General features: G+C 41.3%; 1 protein-coding gene across 6 annotated transcripts in view; it reads left to right on the forward strand.

Moving 5' to 3' along the window:
• The first annotated feature begins 2,339 nt into the window (after positions 1–2,339).
• Positions 2,340–23,815, forward strand: part of ANKRD26 (ankyrin repeat domain containing 26) — a 52,527-nt gene continuing 31,051 nt past the window's right edge. For 4 of the 6 annotated variants that reach the window (XM_068996774.1, XM_068996790.1, XM_068996796.1 and 1 more), the window contains exons 1-16: positions 2,340–2,744; positions 6,438–6,552; positions 6,789–6,962; positions 7,071–7,177; positions 7,674–7,811; positions 8,592–8,743; positions 14,526–14,559; positions 14,639–14,711; positions 15,935–15,995; positions 16,351–17,339; positions 17,869–18,004; positions 20,023–20,084; positions 21,167–21,278; positions 22,795–22,823; positions 22,920–22,986; positions 23,071–23,115. In XM_068996774.1, coding sequence (XP_068852875.1) covers positions 2,542–2,744; positions 6,438–6,552; positions 6,789–6,962; positions 7,071–7,177; positions 7,674–7,811; positions 8,592–8,743; positions 14,526–14,559; positions 14,639–14,711; positions 15,935–15,995; positions 16,351–17,339; positions 17,869–18,004; positions 20,023–20,084; positions 21,167–21,278; positions 22,795–22,823; positions 22,920–22,986; positions 23,071–23,115 — 2,497 coding nt within the window. In that variant the 5' untranslated portion in view covers positions 2,340–2,541. Of the gene's footprint in view, positions 2,745–2,827; positions 3,201–6,437; positions 6,553–6,788; positions 6,963–7,070; positions 7,178–7,673; positions 7,812–8,591; positions 8,744–14,525; positions 14,560–14,638; positions 14,712–15,934; positions 15,996–16,350; positions 17,340–17,868; positions 18,005–20,022; positions 20,085–21,166; positions 21,279–22,794; positions 22,824–22,919; positions 22,987–23,070; positions 23,116–23,815 lie in introns of those variants that run through there. The other 2 variants (XM_068996782.1, XM_068996803.1) reach the window with 2 other exon arrangements.

Raw genomic sequence — 23,815 nt, forward strand, 5'->3', positions numbered from 1 at the left:
TTCATTCTGGGAAGGAAAATAAAGATTTTAATATATGTACCGTTCTTAGTGATGAAGGAAAAGAAAATATTTCAAATGGCTAAATCACTTCCTTCAAAAGTGGCATTATATTCCTGTCCCATTGCAATAAATATTTTCACTGCTAATCATTGTGAAATGCATTCCTCTGTTTGAATTAGGTTTTGTTTGCCATCTGTTTTTCAGAAATTCATATGCAAAAAGTAGCTTCTAAAAATAGGAAAAAGTGTTCTGGCAAGGTATTCCCTTAGCCAAATATCCTAGGGTATACTGTACCATGGCATCGCCCGCAAATTACATGGTATCTGAACTACCCAGTGGCATCACTGTAGCAGTACAATATTGAGAATTGTCATACATGAAATCCCTATTAGCTTGGTCTTTGCATGTTAAGTGCCTTAATCCGTTAATTTTGAGTTAAACAGTTCTTTTAATTGAATGATGAAGTTAATCCATCAACCCAGGTACAAAAATCAAGTTTTATTATTAGTGTTTTCACTTGTTCAAAACAGTTTATTAGCACCAGTCCCAGTTAAAATTCCCAGTTAAAAGTTTCCTCGTTAAAAATCCCTTTTTTCAAACTTTAAACCACTTGTACACTGTAAGAGTTGTTTCTCCTATGTTCATTGTCTGCTTTTGTGGATGTTTTGGGAGGTATTGGATGTATTTTAACTTTTTTTTTTGAGGGTTTTGCTTTGCACTTTAGTCTCGGGACTAACTCCAAAACCCCAGTTTCTAACAGCCAATTGCTATTTGTAGCCCCATAGCCCTTATTCTGCAAGCAAGCTCCAAAGCAACCTGAATCTTAATGAGGGCATGTTACCACCCTTACTTCAGCTGTTACCACCCCCCTAACGACGACGAGCCATTGGTAGACAGAGATGATCTGTCAAAAGGAAAGCACCAATCACTTGAGACCAAAGGGGCGGGCTGTGGGCGGGCTGTGGGCGGGCTGTGGGCGGAGCAAAGGCACTATAAAACAACGAAGCAGGTGTCAGAGCAGTGCAGACCACTGCAGATCAGCTGCGGTGGATGCTAGTGGTGGGTACTTAAGCCTTCCTCCTATTAAGGAGCCTTTAATAAATTTTCCTTTTGACTTTTGGATTAGCTAAAAGTCAGCCCAGCACTGCAAGTTCTTCCATCAGAGGTCCAGTGCTGTCTAAGCCTGAAGATCTCTAATCCCTGCGCTTCTGGGGCATACCTCCTGAGCCACTCGGATCCCAAATTTTTATATTTTGCTAATTTTTGTAATTTTTCAACTTTTCCGTTTTTAATAAATTGTTTTAATTTTTACTAAGAGTTGTCTCATTCCTCACAAGAATGATTTCAAATACCGATACCAAATACTTTGCTTTCTGTACTACGTTTTCATAAAGTCTGTCCACAAGCATGTTTGCATTCCTCTGTGTCGGTGCCAACTTAGCCCCATTTACCAAAAAGTAACTTTCTGTCACGCGTGTTACGGAAACTTCCCAGTCTGACCATTCACAAACCTCTCTGATAGTCACACACCCAGGGCCAAAGGCTTTCACTGCTGGAAGCGCAGCCCCTTCACGGCGGGCGGCTCCAGTGAGCTGAGGGGCGTCTCACGCCCCCCACTCCCACACAGTCAGACCAGGTTTCCCAACCCCTTCGACCCCAGTTTTCCATAGCAGTGTCTCAGGTACCTCGTTCCATAAAGCAATTTATTCCTGTGCAGTAACACAGAAACAGCTCGAGCTGGTGCCTCTGAGGAGGGCACCTACACAAAGAACCCCTGGGCTTCTACAGCCTCACAGTCGCGCCGCAAGCCCGTCTCGCTCTTCCGCCCGAGTCTTCGGCTCCTGTCCCACTCTCCATGTCCAACGACTTCGCTGGCGTCACCGGTCCTCATCTCCTTTGTTATCCAAAAAGTCGGCAATTCCAGGCTCCTGCTATAGACTCTCAGAGTCTATTCACCTGATTAGCGTCGCCCGTCTTCGCTCCCTTTGATATCTCGAAGGTTGGCAGCTCACGGCTTCTTGTCTCGAGCTCCCACCCAAAGCTCAACCTGCATCTCAATCGGCAGCTTGCGATCCCAGCTACTTGGACCAGACGTATTCCTCAGCATCTGGTCAGGCACGTAACTAGATGATGTCTGAAGTCCCGCTCCACCCCCCTTCCTCTTGCATTAATCCGTGTTGTCTGTTCTTATCACCCATTCATCCCAGCCTGACAGCAGCACCCATACAGCACTAAGTGCCCTGGCCTTGCACCGGAGAACTCCCCGCCTCCCGCGGCCGCGCCTGCGCGGGCCCGTCCGCCGCTGCCGTCCCGCGCCTGCGCGGTGCTCGCCGTGCGCGGGGTCGGGGGTTGGGGGTTGGGTCTGGCGCTGTCTCTGCCCCGGGGCTGCCGCCGCGCGCGAGGCTCCTTTCGCAGCAGCCGCATCGCGTCGAGGACGCTGCCGGGAGCTCCCCTTCCCTGTCCCTGCTTGAGGCACGATACAGCCCCCCGGGTGCTTCCCGCCGTCCCTCTTCTTAGACGTGCTTGTGTCCCTGCCGCGGGATGAAGAGGATCTTCGGGTTCGGGAGGAAGAAGAAAGAGCAGCCGCCGCCCGGCAGCGCCTCCCTTCCCTGCCCCGCCGGTGCCTACGAGCTTCGGCAGAAGGACCTGGGCAAGCTACACCGCGCGGCCGCCAGCGGAGACCTGGCCCAGGTGCGGCAGGGACTGAGGAAATACGGCATCGACGGTCGGGACAAGGCGGAGCGGTAAGGGCGGTAGCCGCGAGGCGGTCTCGGGAGCCCCAGGTGCAGCTGTAGCGGCCCCCGGGAGCCCCCCGGCGCAGGAGCGGACCTGCAGCGTCGCTGTGAGGAGCGGGAGGGCGGGCGCCGCAGCCGAGCGCAGCCCTCGGCTGGATGTGGGAAGCGGGCTTGTGGTGCCAAAAACCCCTTGAATTCGGCCAACTGTCGCCTTACCATTTTTGACCCGGCCTCCTCGGTGCCCTCATTCCCGGAGCCGTATGTCCGTGCCCAGAGGCGCAGGAGTGGAAGTCTTAGCCTGGCAAACGGGCGTTGCAAGAAGAGCCTGATGGCCATTCTCCAGCCGGGGTTTGAAGTCTGAGTGTAATCGCACCTATCTCTATGTACCTCTGAGGGCTCAGCGTGCAGGTTCAGTAGTTGAGCCCGAAGGATGCACTGCGTCAGCTGGGAGCAACTTAAAGAAAGGTGGGCGCTGCAGTTAGGAAGGATTTATAACGCAGAAGAAACATGTTGTTTATTGATGCTACATGCACAGTTGCCTTTTGTGAGTGTGATGGGGCAGCCTAAGCTATAGTGTGGTTTTAGGCGGCAGTTAATTTTTTGCTCTGAGGCTTTAGTACAGCTAATCAGTACTTTGGACTAGAAGATCTGGTCAGTGACTTGCAGGAGAAGCTGTTGCTTCTGACAGGTGCTGTTGTGTGGGGTTTTGAATCAAGCACAGCAAGAACTTAACAGTTCTACCGTAAGGAGAAGCCCTGGGCTGCGGCATAGTTCCTAGTGATCTATCATATGCATAAGGGAATCACCTTTTCTGAAAAGGCTTGGAGTGAAACCTTTGTGATATTCTGAAGAGATGCTAAGCAGAGCAGCTCAGCTTCCTAGACTGGCTGTCCAGAAGGATGGACTTCTGGCAGCAATAAAACTCACCTAGTTTTATTGCCCTAAAACCACCTAGATTTGTAGGACAAGCGAGGAAGAGCACAGTACACATCACTTTAGTATTTGGGATTAGGTGCCTGAATGTTGGCAATTAGTATTTGATTATGCAGCTGGAGATGGGGTGTGCAGTTTAAGGTGAATTGACTGCATTTTGTGCCTGCTCCATTTGCCCGAGTCAGGGTACCCAATGGCATTTACGGAAATAGTCATCAGATCTTAGCAGGCCTGGTATATACTTTGGCTAATTTTGGTATTTTAAAGTGTTGTCTAGAAGTCTTTGTTTCCCCTGCTAAGGTTTCCTTCTGTGTGTCAAGCTGTTATCAGTGTTATAACTGGGGAAATAAAGTAGCACAGTGTAAAAAAAAAAAAAAAAACCCAGAACAAATTTTACAAGAGACAGGGCAGTGTAAGTTCTAGAGCATTGCAGTGATTTTGGCATGACAATGCTCAGTGCTGGAAAGCTTACCTGACAGGGGTCCTGTGAACAGTCTGCCTGCTTGCTGCAGCTGGTGTATGCTGTACCAGCCTTGAGGGTTCCAGGGGCCACCTGTGCCCTCGCAGTGCTTGTGGGTGTGATGTGTAGATTGAATGACCATCAGATGCAATTGTGTTTCAGAGCTCCATCACATCCTTCAGGGACTGAAAGACATGACTGGAAATAGAAGTGAAGAATAGGAAATCTATGAAGTAACGGTTGAAATGTGTGTGTTCTTCATATGAATGTCTCAGTTCTGCTTCTTGGGATTTCCAAAACCAAAATACTACCGCAGGGATGTGTCAAGTCTCACACCTATAGGCTCCTTCCATAAAGTGGGTCCTGTAGCCCATAGGACCTCCAAAAAATATGTATGGACCAGCATCAGTCAGGAGAGAGAAGGCTTTTCAGACATGGTCTAGGGAAGCCTTCAGCCCTGCTGGAAAAGATAGACACAACTTGGCACAGAGTTGAAAGCACGTGTGGGTATGATACCGGCTAGTCATGAATCCTGGGTCAAAGCTAATCACTGAGAGATTTACCCAGTCAGCTGCTTGTGGGAGTGAACTTGTAGAGCTTTATGTTGCTTAGCTTGTAGCTCCTGGGTTGTTGGCTAACTGCCTTTGAAAGCGTGTGCTGTCGAGCTGCTGTTCCCCTGATGCCTCCTGGTTGGGTTGTTTGCTCAGAGATCAGCAGGTCTCTTCTGCCCCATGCATGATCAGTGTATGTGAGTGCAGCAGCAGCAGGAGGAGCAGAGTCTGAGCAGGGTCCCTAGGGCTGGTGGCAGAACAGCTTTGGTGTTATTGGAGGTATCTTGTGGGGACAGGCAACTGTGCACACTGATGTTCTCTGCCAGCCTGTTCCCTGAAGTTTATCTTCTGTGGAGCTCAGCAGGTCTTGCTCCAAGCAGAGCCAACTCCTTTCCACTAGGCAGATTGAGAGGATTTGCTGAGGATGGCAGTGATGAACCCATAGTTAGTGACTTCAGGTTTATCACGTTTCCTCGTGCTTGTTAATAGCAGCTTTTAGACTGGTTTCATAACCAGTCCTGGTTAGCTTTCAGATAATCTCAGTCAGTTATTTCTTCAGAAGTAGGAGGTCTTCCTTGATGCTTCAGTCTGTTCCTTGTCTGTAGCAAGACATCACAAGTTCTTTGAAGTCTTTTGTGGTTTTTTTGTCCTCATCCTGGAGTCTGTAGAGGGGGCCATCAGCTGCCATCTGACAAGGAGTATCTGCGTTACAAATTGTTGAGTTCCTGCATCATGTGCCCCATTTGTGTACCTTCCCCTCTCTGTTCCCACCCAGCCAGGAAGCTGTTGTACCTTGGCCTCTCAACAAGGTACTAAAATATTTTGAAGGTTAGCTGAGCTTCTCTAAATACAGAGAACCTACCTACAGTGATATGGTTCAAAACTAGTGCTGGTGTTCCCTATGGTTCTTGGGGAACTGCAGAATTCTTATTGCATCACTTTGAAGGGAGGAAACACATGCAAGGACTTCCTTGATGATTGTGTCTTTGTGTATAAGTAGACCAGTTAACTGACATGAGACCTAAGATGTTCTGTGGTTTGAAGGACCCTTTTCTTTCTGGCAAGGCTTTAAATTGAAGAAGAAAGTTCACTTTTCCTGTGCTGGTTATATAATGTGGAAACACAGTATTGCCTCCTCAGAGAGGACTTCCTCTGTAGAAGGCTTTTTATGACTATGATAGTTGAACACTACAGGAAAGTCAAAAACTACTTTCCTGTAGTCAGGATTAGTGTTCTGCTCTCTCTTTTGCTACATGTTGTTTGAGGCACTTTGGTGCAAGCACGTTCTTGGTTTTGCTTCAGTAGTAAAAAAGCTAGATAAAAAGGAGAAATTCTCAAAGTGCAGGGAAACTCTAATATTCTTGTGATGAAACCCATTTCCTACATCTCCAATACACTTCTTTCCCATGAGTGATGAAAGAAAAACTTAGAAGTTTACTTGCCATAGTCTTCAGATTCCCTAGTTTTGGTCTCTGTTGCTGTGCCATGTGTATAGTCCCACTGAGGGCAGTACCCAACACCTGGGCACAGGAATCTCTGCAGATTCAGGTCTATGGTGAAGGAAATATCCCCTTACTAAGCAGGTGCTGTGGAGGGTTTTTGCTAGCAAGTCCCAAGCATTTGGTTTGCAGCTAGTGGTAGTTGTAATGGAGTGAGTTCTTAAGCTTGCGATTTGCAAAGTGAAACTTGTCATATCTGTTGATCAAAAAAGTGTGAAATTATCCCTGTCTGTGCTAATTCAATTTGTTTAATTTTTAGGACAGCTCTGCATCTTGCTTGTGCAAATGGCCATGTGGATGTAGTTACATATCTAGTAGAAAACAAGTGTAAGATAAATCTTTTTGACAATGATAACAGATCACCACTGATGAAGGTACGTGGACTATGGTATGTTCTTGCAAGTGACGCCTACTGATTTTGAACTAAATTACGTGTTTTTCAGTATTCTTTATGTAGAACTTTGTAAAAACATGCATATTGTGATTGGTGTGGAATGGGCATATGTTAGCTAATCTTTGAAGGTGCTCTTAATTCCCAGTATTGGGAAGCTGGAGGAATTGCAACAAAGTGAAATGTAAATACTGGAAGTTTTTTGTGTTTTGTTTCCAGGCAGTACAGTGCCAGCAAGAAAAATGCGTGGCTATTCTGCTAGAACACGGTGCTGACCCAAATCTGGCAGACACTGATGGCAACACTGCCCTTCACCTGGCTGTCCTCTCTGGTAATACTACTGTAGCAGGGCTGTTGCTTGAGAATAATGCCAATATTGATGCCCAAAATAAGGTAAATTTTTATATTTGTTAATGAAGTGCTTTCCAAAAGTTTCATTCATATTTTTCTTGAAGGGTTGTTTTTATTTTTACTTTGATTTCTAACTATCTGCCCTTTCAGGAGGGATATACCCCTCTTATTCTTGCTGTCTCTGAACATCATGAAGAAATAATGGAGTTTCTCCTTAAAAAAGGTGCTGATGTGCATGCTCGAGATCAATGTGAAAGGTGAGGGGCTGTCAAAACTTTACATCGGTCTCTGTAATCTTAAAGTTGGCTGGAGAGAAGCATGGCAAGGAGGTCTGAAAAGATACAAAACAAGGAGCTACACAGCAGCAGTTTCTTCTGTGTGATTTGTGAAAGATGGTCATGCCTCAGTGGCTTGCTGTCTCGTTCGATGCTTTCCACATTGAGGATTGCAAAATGTTACTGTCTGTGATGGCCTTTCTGGCAGGAAGCCTGCCACTAGGCAGCATTCCCTCAAATTGAAAGCCATCTCCTGCATAGTAGTAGAGTTTGTAAGTGTTGTCTGTGTGGAAGCTTTAAGATTAAACATTTAATTGTTTTGAGACCCTCTCCCATTTTATTGTTTCTCGTAATGAAAAATGCTTTTGTTCATTTTAAAGTAATGGGGAGAATACTTTTTTGAGGGCAAACAGAAACAAAAATAATTAGTGGCTGTGTAAAACAATCTATTTCATATCATATTTCTTGGATCCTTCAGAACCCCGCTTATGACTGCTGCTTCTGGTGGAGAGCTTAATCTGATAAAAGTTCTTCTTCGATATGGTGCTGATGTTTCCCATAAAGACACTAATGGATGGACAGCTGAGGATTATGCTGTTATTCATGGATATTCTAGGTAAATTTGAAACTGTATCATTAGAGTAAGTTGTCAGTTATCAGTGTGGTTTTTGATAATTTGTGGAAACAGCACCAAGTGTGTTTAATGGTGTGTTGACACTTGTATTGAAGGTGTGCTCAGTGATGTCTTCATAGAATCACTTAGATTAGAAAAGGCCACTAAGAATCAACCTAACACTGCCAAGCCCGCCACTAAACCACGTCCCTAAGTGCCAATCTACAACATCTTCCAAATACCTCCAGGGCTGGCGACTCAACAGCTTCACTGATCAGTCTGTTCTAATGCCTGATGACCCTTTCGCTGAAGTAATTTTTCCTAATATCCAATTTAACCTCCCCTAGCAGAACTTGTGGTCATTTCCTCTTGTCTTCTGCTATGTATCATTCCAGTGTCTAGTGTTAACTTGAAAGTTGAGGAAAATTTTTACCCAGAGTTCTCTGTTAGATTTTGGGTTTTACTGCTAAGCTCACATTTGCTCAATATAAACTCTAAAATATGTCTGTATCCTACAGTTGTCCAGAGGTGGAACTTGACAGGTACCAAGCAGGAGTTAATAACTTTGTAGGTTTGAATTTGATATTTAGAGAGTGAACATGACTCTAGTGAATATTGAAGTGTGTACTAGTCATGCAGTAAGTGCATATGAGTATATGAATCTATATGGCTATGAATATGTGTAGGGTGGATAAGAAGTGGCTGTTAACTCTTCTGTTATATGGTATATACAAGTATGTGATTATTTTGTATCAAATATATTTCCTCTCTTTCTCTATACAGTCTTAGTAAACAACTGGCAGAATATGCGGACTGGGAAAACACAGGAGAACCTTCTACAGGGGGTGGTGCACGAGGCATCACAGCACTTGGCACTCCACACCGGGCAGCAGCTGCTGGCTTTACACTGGGTGCACCTGCTGTGGACAGAGGAGGTAAGACCCTTAACCATGGAGTAGCTCAAGAGGAGCCGCTTTTCTTCAGTGGATTTGTGTTGTTAGCGCTTACTGTGTTCACCGTTGGTTTTAGTGGAGGCATCAGATGGAGTAGCAAAAGCTTTGTGAATGTGCTTATTTGATGATAGTTGTAAGTGCTGCTTGTCAGGCTGTGAAGGCATTTGATTTGCATTCTGTGTTCACTTTTTAGGGTTGTTACTTTCTGTTTGTCAGAGTGCCCATCTCTATGGGTTTTCCTTGAGAGAGAGAGAAGGGGGGTAGGGAAGAAGCTAGGCAAAAGTGTTTTTATTTTTCAAGTGTGTACTTTTACCTAGAGATGGCCACTCAGATTGTGAAAATCCAATTACAAAAGCAGTGGGTTCCACCTGAGTAGTTGTTCCTCTTTCTGTAGTTGGGAAGTAACAGAGAAATGAGCAGAAAGGTATGTGTCTTGTTGATTTTCATGGAGTTTGTGTCTTCATTTTAATGTTAATAGCTCCATCTTCACTAAGGTCCTTTTTGCATGTCTTACTTCTCAAAATCAGTTATAACAGTTGTCATGTAAGTGCTGCAGAGATGTACTTAGCAAATACTATATTGGAAAAGTAACTTTGTTAGCAATAACATTGCAGTGTCTGTGTATGCTGTACTGGCTTAAACATAGTTTGATTTACAATAAAAATAATGCTTTTCTTCCACTTTCTGTAATTTTAATAATTTTTATTAAATTTAATTGCTTTTCTGGATCACAAGGTAATAATTATTTTTAAAAAGTCAACTCCTTCAGTGAGTTTTAAAAATCCTCTATGTTTATGAGCTCAGAGTCCTAGAGGAATCTTAGAACATGAATACCTGAGTATAAATGAAATAATTTGTCTTGTACTTTACGTCTCAAGCCCTACAAGTGGGATATTTTATTCTTTCTGAGTTTTTAAGGGTTTTACATTGGAACTACGTGGCAAATGGGCAGAAGACAGTGCTCAAATACAGTTCATTATTCTTTTAAGTGCAGTTCCTTACTCCATTTTTAAATTTGTCAAGAAAAATGAGCAAAATACGGGATATTTTTCATCACTGACTTTTCCTAGATACAGGAATTTAATTTAGTGTCAGACTTTGTTCCTTTGACTTAGGAACACTTGATTTGATCTAGTCAGAGATTTTGAAAGTTCCTTGATAGATCACAGGATTTTTTTTTTTTTTTGAAAGGATTTGGTACAAATGGTTTAATCAGGAAAATGTTGCTTTTGCCCAAACAGTGGACACTGTTACTGTCTCTGAGAGATGAGTAGCATATAGAGAATATTTACCTGCATTAATTCTGCAGTCTCTAGCTCACACACAAAAAGTACAGGTCCTGGATTGTGAGAGTCCTTGTGATATGCTGCAGTAACAGACTTTGAGCCTCTGTTAGAGGAGAAGTTGGAATGATTTCAAGAGAGCAGAGAAACACATTTTGGAATTATTTTTGTTCTGTTGCTCTTCTATACAGTTTTTCTGGGATCTTCAGTGTTGTCCTTGTTCCTTTTGCTGCTTTTGCACTTGCTGAATATTTTTCAAAATACTCTCCTCTAATGAGCAGTTCAGCCTCCTTTAGAAGTTGGCTTTTGTTTATTTGAATATTTACTGTGTGATATATTGTTCCTTTCGTGTTCCTGGGTCCCTACAGAAACTGTTGGGTTTCTATCATAGAGCTCTTAGAAAAGAAATAAGTGCTTCAGTGATTTGTGTCTCCCAAGGTCAGTAAAAGCTGTCCTGTATCATCTCTTAAGAAAACAGAAATGTAGAAGGGTTGAGAAACCATCATGAGGTCCTTTCTCAACTATTTATATGTATCTTTTTTTTGATACAAGTCATTTTGACACATTCATTCCATGTGGTAAAGTCAATATAGGCAGGACTCCATTCTGCTCTGAGACACATGTTACATCATGAAGAAATTTGGTGTCAGCTGCAATAACAGAATGATTTGTTACCTTAAAATACAAAGTCTTACTAAGTGGGATGGGTAGAGCAGATTCATAGTGATTTATATTTTGAACTTGTGTTCCACAACACACTGGCATATACACACACAAACACATATACATGATACACCAGTCAATGCACCCATTTTGGTCCAATTGTGGCCTGCTCTATAGCCCTGGGGGAACATGCTGCCCTCTTGTTGTGTCTGTGTCCTGGCTGGGGGCATAGCTTTTGTATGTGAACGGTTCAGCATGGTTATATCAATGTAAGCAGGACTCTTCAAACTGGAAGTGGCCTGTGTTTGCATCAGGCACTAACTAACACAACTTTTAGATGAGCTGGTTTAAGGCAACAAGTTGCTGGGTTCCTATTTTAGCTAGGGATAACAAACATGCTAATACTGTAACTTAAGATGAGTGAGTGTAAATAACACAATGTCTCAAAGTTGCATGCTGGTCTGAGTACAGGGAGTCAAGATTGCCTTGAAACTTCGGGATAATCTCCAAAATTTGGTTCTAGGCACATATGGATTTTTGAGATGCTTAGAATAAGGAATTTTGTGTGCTGTATGTGTAAGGCACTCTACAACCAGGGAGGAATTTCATTTGCATCTGTGCTAGACAAGGAGTAGTCGAGGGAAATACAAAGTTGTCAGGAAAGTATATTTCTGATAATCAGTTTCAGTATTTCAGAATATTGAAATATGGATGTTTTACATGGAGCAAGTACAATAAGTTAGTTTGACACTGTCCCTTGAGAGCAGAGTTCAGTAGATTGTGGTTGGGTTGTTTCCAGCACTTCTAACTGTAGAATAGGCTGATAGTCACAGTATGTTCTCCCATTGCTGTAGCTGTTTTGATGTACTGCTTATGTTTTTCCAAATTTCTGGAAATTCCAGTTTATTCTGATGTCATTGTTCCATCTGTCCTTTCCATGCCTTTTCCTAAATGGATATAGGAATGCAACAATCTCCTAACCAGACATCAAGAGCAGGAAAATCAAGGAAAGGTATTTTATACAGTAGCATTTAAAATATGAAATGTGCTGTACAATATACAAATATCAACACATCTATGGTGTTTATTATTCTGGAGGTCCCTATTTTGATGGTACTGGTTTTATGAACTACATTAGAGAGCAGGCTTTGCGTGATTTTTGTTTGTTTGCATGTTTTGCATTGGTTCTTTATTATTGAATTTAGTGTTTGCTTGGTGTCATTGGTGATAGTAAATAATGTTATTTTTAAACAAGCACTTCTGTTACTATGAAATGGGCTTCAATTAAAGTAGAAACAAGCAGTCCCCAGAGACTGCTTTTCTAGATCCCATTTCTGCTGTAATCAGAATTCTCTCTGAAAACTAGCTCATGAACTTTCACTCTTGCCTTCTAAAGGACAATGTGACTTGGTCTTGATCATTCTTAAAGTTACTATTCACAGAATGACAGAATATTTGGAGTTAGAAGGGACCCACAAAGATCATCAAGCTTTTAAGTGAATGGCCCATATAGGGATTGAACCCACAAACTTGGTGTTATTAGCAGCATGCTCTACCCAACTGAGCTAATATATTCATTGGAAGCAAAATTTCGGAAAACTTACTCATCTGTTTTGATTACTTACGACTGTACTATTGAAAATATAACTGAAGTCACCTGTCAAGAGTGATAACTGACTGCTCCTCACTGGTGGAGACAGATTTTTATTCTGCTTGGGACATTAGCAGGTAGGTTAGACTGCTGGTAGTGATTGAGTTAACAGGAAACTGTGGTATGTACAACTAATTAATATTATTTAAATAGCATGTGTTTGCAGTAGGAAATTGTAACAATTAGAGACTGTTGGTATTTTAACTGATAGCTTGTCCTTGCACTGGTGGTTTCAGCTTCTAGGTTTTCTCTACATGACATGAACACTATATTTTATTGTCCTAAAATTCCAGTGCAGCTCAGGAGATGTACTCATCAAAATTCCCACATAAATCCTGTCTTTAGAACAGACAAAATTTCCATGCTCTTTTGTGTTTCTTGCTAGTAGAGGGGATGTCTTCAGGCATGATGTGCCTTTGTTTTCTTTTTCCTTTAATGATTCTGCCAAAGACCTTGGATTGGTTACCAAGAATTAGTTCTAAGGAACTCGAGGAATGCTGAAATAGCTACTATGTGGAAGTTGTGTTCGTTTTCCCCCCTTCTGTTTTGGGAATTGAAGAGCCCTTTTGTTTCATCTTAGCTGTTGATAGTTGAGAGGTTCTAGCACTCTTGAAGCTGGATTCCTAGAGTTCAGGTTTCTTTAGAAGATCAGTGATGTGCTAAAGCGTGCTCCCATCAAGTTTGCAAACAGCCCTAAGTTGGGAGGATCAGTAGATGCACTTTAGGGCAGTGCTGTCATTCAGAGGCATTTACTCTGGCAGGCTGTGTAAATGAACTGTCAGGCCTGTCTTGCAAAATTCAGCCAGGGCAAGTGCACTGTGAGCACAGAAAGGAACAACCCCTTGTTAGAAAAGATGCTGGCACTGCCTGGCAGGAAGAGATGCCTTGCTGAGAAAACCTCATGGGCCTTGGCAGAGTGAGCTGATAATGAGCCAGCAGCAGGGTGCCCTGGCAACAGTATCCTGAGTTTATTAAGAGCAGCATAGGCAAGAGATTGGGCAAAGTGATTATCCACCTCTACTTGGCACTCTCTGGATTGTGTTCCCATTGTACCCCAGTCTCCAGTGCAAGAGAGATTGGCCTTTCAACAGTGAGCAAGTTAGTGGAAAGCTGTCGGATTCATCAGGGACAGGAATATTTGCCCTTTGAGGACAGGCTGAAGAAACTGGGCTTTTTCAGCCTAGAGAAGAAATGAATTTGCAGGGGACCTAGCAGCAACTTCTAGTACATGTGAGAAGACAAAGCCAGGTGATTCCCAGTGGTACATGACAGGAGATGGAGATATAAGGCACAAATGGCAACAAAATAGTTTCTAATTGAATGTGGGAACAGTAAAACAGAGAGGTTGTACAGTCTCCATCCTTGGAGGTGTTTAAGACCAGACTGGATAAAGCCCTGAACAACCTTACCTGACATCATAACTGAGCCCACTTTGAGAAGGCAGGCTAAGAGACTTCCTGAGGTTCCTTCTGACCTGATTTGTCCTATTATCCTATGTGCAAGTCATGTTTGTAACACTGATGAAAGCTTGGAGTGTGCTATAGAATGCCCTGGGTTTGCCACTTTTGTCTGCTGAATTCCCTTTTTGGTGCAGTGTGCAGAGCTGTTGCTGATTCTTCTACTTGAGCTTTAGAGCTTGATTATGCTTTTTGATTTTCGTTACATTTGCAAAATAATCTGTAACTGGGTAGAGCAGCGGATAGTGTAATATATGGCATAATGTTATACATAATGCTGCATAAAATAATAAATCTCTGCATGTGATTGTACTTGTGTGTGAGATGAGTACTTTGGAAGTTCTTCTACTTAATGTATTGCTAAACCACCAGAATTTTGTTAATTGTTTACTAACGTAACATATTAATGTTACACTTTTTTTAATTTTTTTTTTTTTTTTAGTTTAGACGTGTTTCTAGGTATAAGAGTCCAAAAGAGATATAGCTCTGGTATTTTTATTTCCTTTTTTTTTCTTTAAATTCGGTGTTGTTTGAAGAAGCAATTTTGTTTTGGAAATGCAGTCATTTATGCTGCTGTGTGTTGAATTTACTACCCAAAGCATCATTCTGTTATGATCTGTAGAGTTGTCCATGTTAAATGTTTAATTTTTAGATGGTTAATTTTTAGCATGCTAAATTTAATTTCAACATGTCAATTAATGTTTGAACAGCACTAGATGACTTCTCCCAAGGAGACTCAATAAGGTGAGACTTTCAAAATACCTAACACTTACCTGAGGAATGACATGAGAGACACAGTACTCATTTTGCTTTGCTTTTGAAGAAGCTCTGAGAAAGAGGGGAGCGATGACAGTTGGCATACCTCTGAGGAAGAGGAACTTGATTTTACCCCCAAGGTATGGTGCATTTACAGGGAAAATGTCCTGTAAAAATAAGGGGTTTGAAGGCAAATTTTCTTTGGAACTGAAAGAAACTGCAGTTCCAGCCAGTATTGTTTGCTCTTTAAGGCAATCTCTGGCCTGCCAGCCTTCCTTCTGCTGTGAGTTTTTCCTAAAGGACCTGTAGCTGTGACAGAGTATGCAGTAGATTTGTAATTTGCAGCAAAGCAAGCAGTATGTGACAAGATAACCATAGTTTTTCTTGTTCATACGAGTCATATTTGCAGATCTTAAAAGTTTGTAAGTTAGTATTACAACCTATCCTTTTCTTCTTCAAACATTGTTAGTGTTTCCTGTAAATTTGGGGATAGATTCCTAAGTGATAAAGGATATTTATTTATCAAGAGCTACAAAAATCCTTCATCACCTAGTTCTCCTTTCCTCAGCAGGTTCCTCAAGAGTGCTCAATGAACAGATGAGTTACTCAGATGGGTCATCATCTATGTTCTTGTATAAGATGACATTCAGTGCTTGCATGTGATCTCACGCTGCATGTTTTTCCTTTTTTTTATTTGTTTTTGAGTGCTCGGGGTTGTACTCTTTTTATCAGTTACAAGCTCTCATGCCTACTGTTTTTACTAATGACCTGTAGAATTATCAACTTCTGAGTGATGTCTGGATCAATTCTGTTGCACTGGCAGTGATGTGGAACCTGAGTGTGGTAGTTCAGCCCACTCTGTAATGCTGGAGATGCAAGCATGTTTAGTTTTAACTTGATTTCATTTTCTTGCACTAATTTAAATAGAAATGTTACATTTTTCTGTCATGATTTTGAGATTAGGGATATTTTTAAAGTGTACTTGCAGGGACTAATTTCTGCATTAAGTATGGGGATCTTAACAGTTACTTACCTTGTGCACATTTGCAAGTAAGCATCCTGAAAATGCAGTTTTAAATGTAATTGAATTTTATTTACATATTACAAATATTAGAAACAGAATTTTAGAACTGTTATGCACGTAAACATTTTTCAAAACAATTTGCAGAAGGATGCCTCCACAGTGTTAAATACTTACTGAATTGGATATGAGAGGAGTGTTTGTGTAGTTAGTGCTGGCTCCATCCTATACTTCTATCATAAGGACAGTCTGATTATATTTACTGTTCAAGATTTGATGTGAACAAAAGATTTGTTGTTGTTGCTGTTTAAAAAAAAATCTTAAATAAATCTTTATTTACAGAAGCTGCAGAAGCCAAACCTGACACTGTTAATGAGTACTTCACATCAGTTCAGGAAAAACAGTAAGTTATTTGCAAAAGGTTGCATGATATACTGATATATAAGGTAGACTTGCTAAGTAGGTTTTTTAGTTGGTTTGGGGTTTTTTTTGTGATAGTAATGAGAAAAGTAGCATTTTGAAAACAAAGCACTGAGTAATTCAGAATAAAATAAGTCATTAAAATGAAGATATTAATCCCCTCTTAAGCCTTTTTCCTTCATCAAATTCATCCTCCGTCCTGCCCAACCTCACCTCTCTCCAATTCCAGACATTCCCAAATGGCTTCTCTCTTGTACATTAATCTGATAACACGCCTATTATTGTTTACATAATTCCTTCTGTTCACATGCATTTTCCTTTTTTTTTTGTGCTTTAAGATGATGGTGATGGTTCTGGAATTGAAAGTCCTAAGTCGCCAAAGAAAAGTCTCAAAGAAAGAATCCCATCAGGTGCAAATGTGAACAAAGGAGACAGTGAAGAATTGTTTAATCAAGATGTCTCAGCTGCAAGCAACCTGGATGAAGAATTGGAGGAGGAGGAGGAGGAAGAGGATGAAAATGACAATGGAGATGGTGATGAAGATTATGAGGAGGAAGAGGAGGAGGATGAAGATTTTACTGAAGATGAACAGGAGGAGGAAGAGCTGGAAGATGAGGAAACTCAGTCTAATGAAATTCTGGAAGAGGAGAAAACAGAACCTAAAGGGGAAATTAATCAGAAATTAGAGTATTTCAGTAAAGCTAAGCATGAAGGGGATGCTCAGTGGGGAACTGGAGATGTCTGTGATGATGACGAAACAAGTAAGGAACATGATGAAAAGGTGGAGGAATCTGTTGATACTCCTGTGTCTTTCATAGCCGGGTCTTGTGAAAGGCTTCAAGAAAACAAAATGGCAGTGTCTCCAAAGATCATGAATAATGAAATATCTTGCAAGTCAGTACCAAAACAAGCTGTCTTTCAAAATCTGAATAATCTGCAAGATACGCAAGAAAGCTGGAATAGGAAAAGCACGGTTGAGGAGAAGTTTCACAGAAATGCTGACTCCTGTTTTGCGGACTCTGAAATGACAGACCAGAAAAAAGAGATACCTCAGCCTCTCTTAGATAGTTGTGGTCTTAGGGAGAAAAAGTCCAGCTCTAGTGATGGCTTTGAAAGTGGCAGTAATTCTTGGTTAGCAGAAAAAACCCCAGGACCTGAAAGAGCAACCTTTGTCATACTTGAACATGTGGATGGTGAAGATACTGAAGAAGAGGAATCTGAAGGAATAGATGATAAAATCTGTAAACCACTGAAACAAGAAAGTGAAAACTTGCACTTAAATAAGCAAGAAGAAAATTTGAGAGCAACATTTCATTCAAGCACCAAAGTAAGTATATAGGGATGATTCAATCACAAGGGTATTTTCTAAGGGTCAGATAGGTAAGAAACACGTGGTAAACTGGATTTCTCTTAATACTTATTTTTCACATACATCCATCTTTTGATCATCCATTTCTGATGTTATACAGTGTCTTACTCAGAGTCAAAACAGTTTCTTTGCTATAATACGGTAATATAATATGGAAAAAGAATAGGCAGTAGACTCTTTCTGGAATTGGTTAGATTTTTCTCAATTCTATGTTACACTTCTAATCTGTGAAGTTTTACTACTGTTTAGGAAAAATCATGGTGCGATAGCTGAAAGTGAGGAAACAAAAATAAATTTGCATAAGATTGAGAACAGGAAGCTAATGATTTTCCTTCGAGCAAAGTAGAGGGGAAAAATGGAATATGGTCTGGAATATTGTAACTTAAATGAAGCTAGGGTTAGACTGAGATGAGGAATTGCTTATGGAGGAACAGCAAAGATGATGCTTGTTACTTTCTTTTCAGCTGTTTTGGTTGATCTCTTTTAGGAAGAATCATCTGAACACAAAGAAGAGGAGAAGGAAGGCTCTGGCAAAAAGCTACAAACTACAGTTGTTGAGGATGTGAAAAATTCTGTTTGTCATGATAGGTATGAAGTCCACAAAGCTGCAAAAGACAACTCCGGTGAGAGAAATGACTTAGTAAATCCTGATCCAAATTCTTCCTCTACAAATATTAATGCATAGAAAATGAAGTGAAATGGTGATTGACTCTTGTGATAGCAAAATTTTCTCTTGCCTGTGAGTCCTAGTGGGCACTGGCAGAGAAGGAAAGCAGGTTGTGTTGCTTTTCATTCATTCTTAAAGAACTGAAATTGTAGCATTGTATACCAAGTAATGCAAAATGAAGCGAGTGCCATTCTTGATTTGTTGCTATGTTCTCCCTGAAGTGATCTGAACAAAATGCACAGATGAAAAAGAGAAGGAGGACTAGAGGGCCTTCAGTGACAGTAGTATTCTCTTCTGCGATGAGTACTGTCATGTTGAAAGGCTATGATTGGTCTTGGCTGGAGCCAGGGAAGGATTTGAGTCAAGCTGAGAGAAAGTTGTTCCAGTGCCTCACCTTGTCCAGCTTCAAAATGTAGAAGGTCTCCCCAGCACCACATGTGTGTGCTTGAAAACATGACCAGCCTAATCAGAGTAGAACACTTTGGTACTTACTTGAGGTCTGACAGTAGGAAGAGAAAGCACCATTTCTATTGTCTGTCCCCAGAGAGTAGTTTGTTGCAGTAGATGCTACCAGAGCACGTGTAGCTGCTGCTCAGATGCTACACAGGAGGCCTGCCTGGCAGAACCTGCTGTATTCTAGTGTTGTGCCTATACCTGCTCATCTGTCTGTAAGTGTTTTGCCATAAATATGCATTTGGCATAGTGTAAGTAGTCAGAGTTCAGGTTGGAATTGGCAGTTGCCTCTTCTGGGGTGGGTGTCCTCACTGGTGTCCAGCTCCTTCCCCCGTCTTTATGCATCGCCACAATTGAATCCTGAATCAGTTTTTCCTAATGCAGTAGCTTAAAATAGAAATGATGCCTTTTCCTGGTCTTAAAATCAAGGGTCAAACATGGTTAGAAGGGGAAAAAGGGATTTTACCAGGGTATTTATTTTAAGGATCCTTAGGTGCACTACCTCCAGGTGGAATGCACCAAAATGCACACCTCTAAAAGATCTGGTATAACATTATAAGTCTTACTAATTAGCATATTATCAAAAATTCCCCAGTTAGAGGCTGGAATGAGCCTCCCTCCCCAAGGAACCTTCCCCATGATGATTCTATCTGAGTACAAAATGTGTTCTGGAGAGGACCTTGGGGTCTGGGGCACACTAACCCTTACCGACAAAGCTTCTCAAATGTTTAGTCTCCTAGCTGAACACACAAGTCCAAGAATGTAGGCAAAAGCACTAAGAATACAGAAGTTGTAAAAAGGTATAAGGGGTATAAAAGAAAAGGCAAAAAATCATCATGGCATCAGAAATACGATAGTATAATCTGGCTAGGCCAGGAACCCCCTGAGACTGAACCTTAAAATCATCTGGTAGAGAAGAGGTTTGAATTTTAACCCCCCCAAGACAGAAATAGCTTTTGTGTGTTTGGGTTAAGTGTTTGAGGTGTGAGCCTCAATTTTTAAATGGCAATGCTTAGGTGTCTAGCTTCTGGGAAGGGGCAGGGTAACAACTTTGTCAGGGAAGATCTTTCCTAGTAGCACAACAAAAGGAGCATTGTTTCTTGGTGACTTTTTGGATGCTAGTGTGAGGAAGTTTCGGATGGTGTTTCTATGGTACCCCCTGTACAGTGAAAAGTGATAGTAAATGCTAAATTTTGGAGCTGTAGGCTGGAGAGACCTTAGCTCTGTATACAACAGAACTGCAGGATATTGGAGTATCTTCCTGAATGTTACCTGAGCGTGTTGGATATTGTCTGTAGCTTTGTCAGCTGTTGTGCATAGCCATCTTCTGATGGAAAGAAGCAAAAGGAGCTGGAAATGGACATGATGTGTCTGGGTGGGAAGAAATCCTTGAATAAAACTTGCTTCTTAGTTTGTCCTCATCAGTAGAACCTGCATTTTTGGATGCAGGACCTGACTGATGGGGAGAAAGCAGAGTGAGGTACAAACAGTCAAGCATCTCACTTCTTACCTTTTTTGTAGGTGCCCTTCCAACAGTGGGAGCAGAGCAAGAGGAAGATGCTGAATCTCCCTGGGATTCCGAGGTACTTTTTGTGAAGGACTCAAGGGTTTCCACTGCAGGGAGTAGGAGTAAGATCCAGAATCACTTGGGAGCTGATTTGGACCCTCCTGTTGATAAGGCTTATTTCCTCTTTTCCTCCTTTTGCCATATGTTTGTAACTGGGGGCCCTTGAAGTACTTGTGCTCTAGACCAGCTGCTCAGTTAGGATTGGGATGAAGTTAGGCTGAGCTAATGGCTTGAGTCTCAGCAATTGGCCTTTGAGTTTGGTTTCTACTGTAGTACTGAAACAGTGAAGTTCCTTCCTGCTTAAAATATTCTGACCTTTTCACAGGCTGGCAGGAGTGTTGCTTTTTCACCATACAGCCCTAGTCTGCTGACCTGGTGGGCCATTGCTCTTGGGGTCTACAACCGAGATGGCTCGCTGCTTCTGAACAGATCCTCTCTACCTTTTGTAGCTGCACTCTGGCCCTCTTCAAAGTCTTCTTCAACAGAGACACTACACATGCTGGCCTTGTTTGCCTTTTTCATTCTTTCTGTCTGTGGCAATGAGCAGGGTCTGTAGCGAAGTCCCTCTGGTTCTTGTGAGAGAAAAAGAGCTCGTCCCATCCCCTTCTTAAAAGTACAAATGTTGTTAGTTTTAAGGAGGTTGTAAGATCTGCCTTGCTAATCTTCGTTCAACCCAAATGGCTCTTACAATTGTGAGCAGCACTGTGTTCATTCCCCACTGCAGAACATAAGCCTAGGGAATAGCAGTACCAACTTGAATGCCAGATACAAGTTCAGTACAAATGTTGGACCACTGCAGACCTGCAGCTGTTGGTTCACAACCTTTATCTTGAGTTACCGTGTTAATTCTTGTATGTAGTTGTCGAGTTTGTCAAGGTTTGTCAGTGTGGCAGTTTGCCCAAGGTCTGAAAACAAACACAACTGCTATGATTTTCCAGTATACTATGTCTTGATGCATTCTTGCCAAGGGCCTTAAAAAATGTTTTTTGTATCCCTAATATACTTGGTACCATGCTATGTGAATTGGTTTAGCAGGAGCTTATTGTATAGAAATGAGTTGAAAATGAATTTGTACCAATTCTCATTCATGTGTTTTAGGTTACACAGGCAGATTCTGAAAGTCCAAGAAAAATATCATGTGTTGTGCTGCTCCCAGCTGCAGAGAGACATGGAGCATGCTCCCAGATTGTTTCAGGGGAAAGTGACAATGGTAACTTCCTGGTGGGCTAATGTTTGTCTGTAAGCATTTATAGGCTAAAGTAAACTTTTATCAGTGTCTCTTAGAAATGCTGTCATGGTGTGAGTGCAAACCATACCAGCTTACTGTTTGTTAATTAACACCAGTAATCACAGCACTTGCTGTCCAGTTCGTAAAGGAAGTTATTTGCATTCATGTGTGTTCTTCAGACGAGTATCTAGGCTTTTTTTGATTCGGGTTCTTGTTTCATAGCGATGACAGTGTGTTTTAGGACTGACCTTTCTCAACATTTGACATTTTTGGATGATAATGCAGCAGAAGACAGCTATGATCTGGCTTAGCACTTTTGTCCCCCCTAGCTTAACCCTTGATAGCATTTTGATAGCTTTATGTTGTGCTTTGCCTAGGAGCTAAAATAGGACTACAAGTACCGGGGATTTTGCCAAGGATTTCTGCCTGTGGTTTGTGACGCTGTCTCTTGAGCATCTTGAGCAAAACTTTACAAGTTTCCAGGAGCTTCAAATGTAGTTGTTAACTATTTGTCATGGAATTCTGCTTAGATAAGAATTCCACTAAGACAGGTTTAGCATTAGTGTGAAAAAAGGGTAAAGGGTGGTTATGGTAATCTTTCTAAGCTCTTTCCATACTGCTGGTCTATCAGGTTTAGTGAAATTGAATATTGTTCTTTTTTTAATGTTAGTTTGGGTTCTTTTTTAGTATAAAATGTAGCAAATTTTATTTGAATATAGAATTTTTGCCATGGAGCCATTCTTAATATTTCTAAGTATTCTTTCATATACTTATTTAGTGAGAGGACTCAAACTGTAAGATGACTAAAGCAGAAGATTTGAGAAATATAGATGGGACAGTAGATTGTGTGGGTTTGGAAATGATTTAATGTTGGACAAAAAAAAATATTTGGAACTATGCTATAAATGTAGATTAAAACCAAACAACATTTGTTTCTATTGTTCCCCTGCAAGCTAAACCATAACAATCTGATGAATACTGCCTTGATTTCACCTTGTTAGACGTATATGAGGCTTCTGTGTCTGCACCCATGCTTTCTTAGCCCCATCAATGGAAAGGAAAATGCTCCTCAATATGAAGCACTTGTAGAATAATCGCAGTCGTAATGCTCTTTTATGATCATTCATTACAGTAGACCAGCTTTGGCTTTTGAAATAATCCTTTTAGAAAGCAGGATTCAGCTCCTCAAAAAGACTAAACATTTTAATATTCTTCTGTTAACAAGCATGACCTTATTGCTTCACCTAAGTTGTCCTAGTTCTGTGATAATTATTTTTTAAATCCAAGGTGCATGGTGGGAATTATGCATTGTTCTTTTCTTGTATACTAAGACACATGCTGCATGATGAGGTAAATGGAACATTCAGTATTGTACTCCTGGTGAAATAATGCTTGTGACTAACACTTAGTCACTTGTAGAAACTCCTGATGTTGAATGGAGTAAAAGGTACCCACAATTAAATAAAATAACATTTCCCAAAACATTTTTCACTTCCAGGCTTTTTGGAGAAACCCAACAATTCACAGGTAAGTATTTGTGTCAGACTGACTACTTATTCTGCTCATTAAATAGTACGTAGTTACTTTGAATTTGGTGTTTTATCGTTGAATTATCTTTCATAGCTGAAGACTCCCATATCTGCTTTGGAAATGAGCGAAATGTCTCCTAAAAACAGGCAGCAGAAATCAGGTAATATTTGCCTTAAGTGGTTCTAGGTTTAGCTTCATAATCTCTTAGGAGTATTTATTAAGGCATCTGGTTTATGTTTTGCAGATCTATTGCAGGAATTTGATTTAGAAGATGTCGAGGATATTGAAGGTATCCATAACAGTCTCTTTGTAATGTTCTTTCATGGACAGACACATTGTAAATCTTTTCCTAATTTTAAATTAATGGTTCTAACAAGGTGGTCTGGAAGCAGGACTACTGAAATATGCACCTGTACATGTTTGCTCCCTCCTGTAGTCTACCCTTCCATGAGGCAGGCTTCTTCCAGCATACATGTGGTCATCTCCCCTTTTCAGGTAGTCCTAAAGATGGAAGAACATTGTTGCCTTGTGTCTTTCCTGCCTTTTCCCTTGTTCTGTGCCTGTTACACAGAAATTTCAAGATTGATTAAACACTATGTGAAATAGATCTTACGGGCTCCAAAGGTCCTAAAATCTTATTTGAAGACTGAGACTTCAAACTCAACATAGCTGTGGTTGAGAACTTCACTGATGGGCAAGACTAAATAGGAGTTTGGGTTGCTTTTGATTACAGCAGTCTTGGTAGTGATAATTTAGTATAATTTCCGTGGTGCTACCTACAAATGTTCCTCAATCACCAGCACATCTGTCTGTTTTTACTGCTGGGTGGAACCTTCTTCTGCACTAGCAAACAGCTTGGTATTGGGATATGTATAAGCATGAGTAAAGTCTAAAGCTCCTCTTGTTTTTCAACAAGGAAAAGAAAAAAATGCCTGTGCTCCTTGTAGAACATCATCCTTAGATAGTCCCTAATTATTGCTGTTATTGTT

The sequence above is a fragment of the Aphelocoma coerulescens genome, chromosome 1A (genome assembly GCF_041296385.1).
Source record: "Aphelocoma coerulescens isolate FSJ_1873_10779 chromosome 1A, UR_Acoe_1.0, whole genome shotgun sequence".
NCBI lineage: Eukaryota > Metazoa > Chordata > Aves > Passeriformes > Corvidae > Aphelocoma > Aphelocoma coerulescens.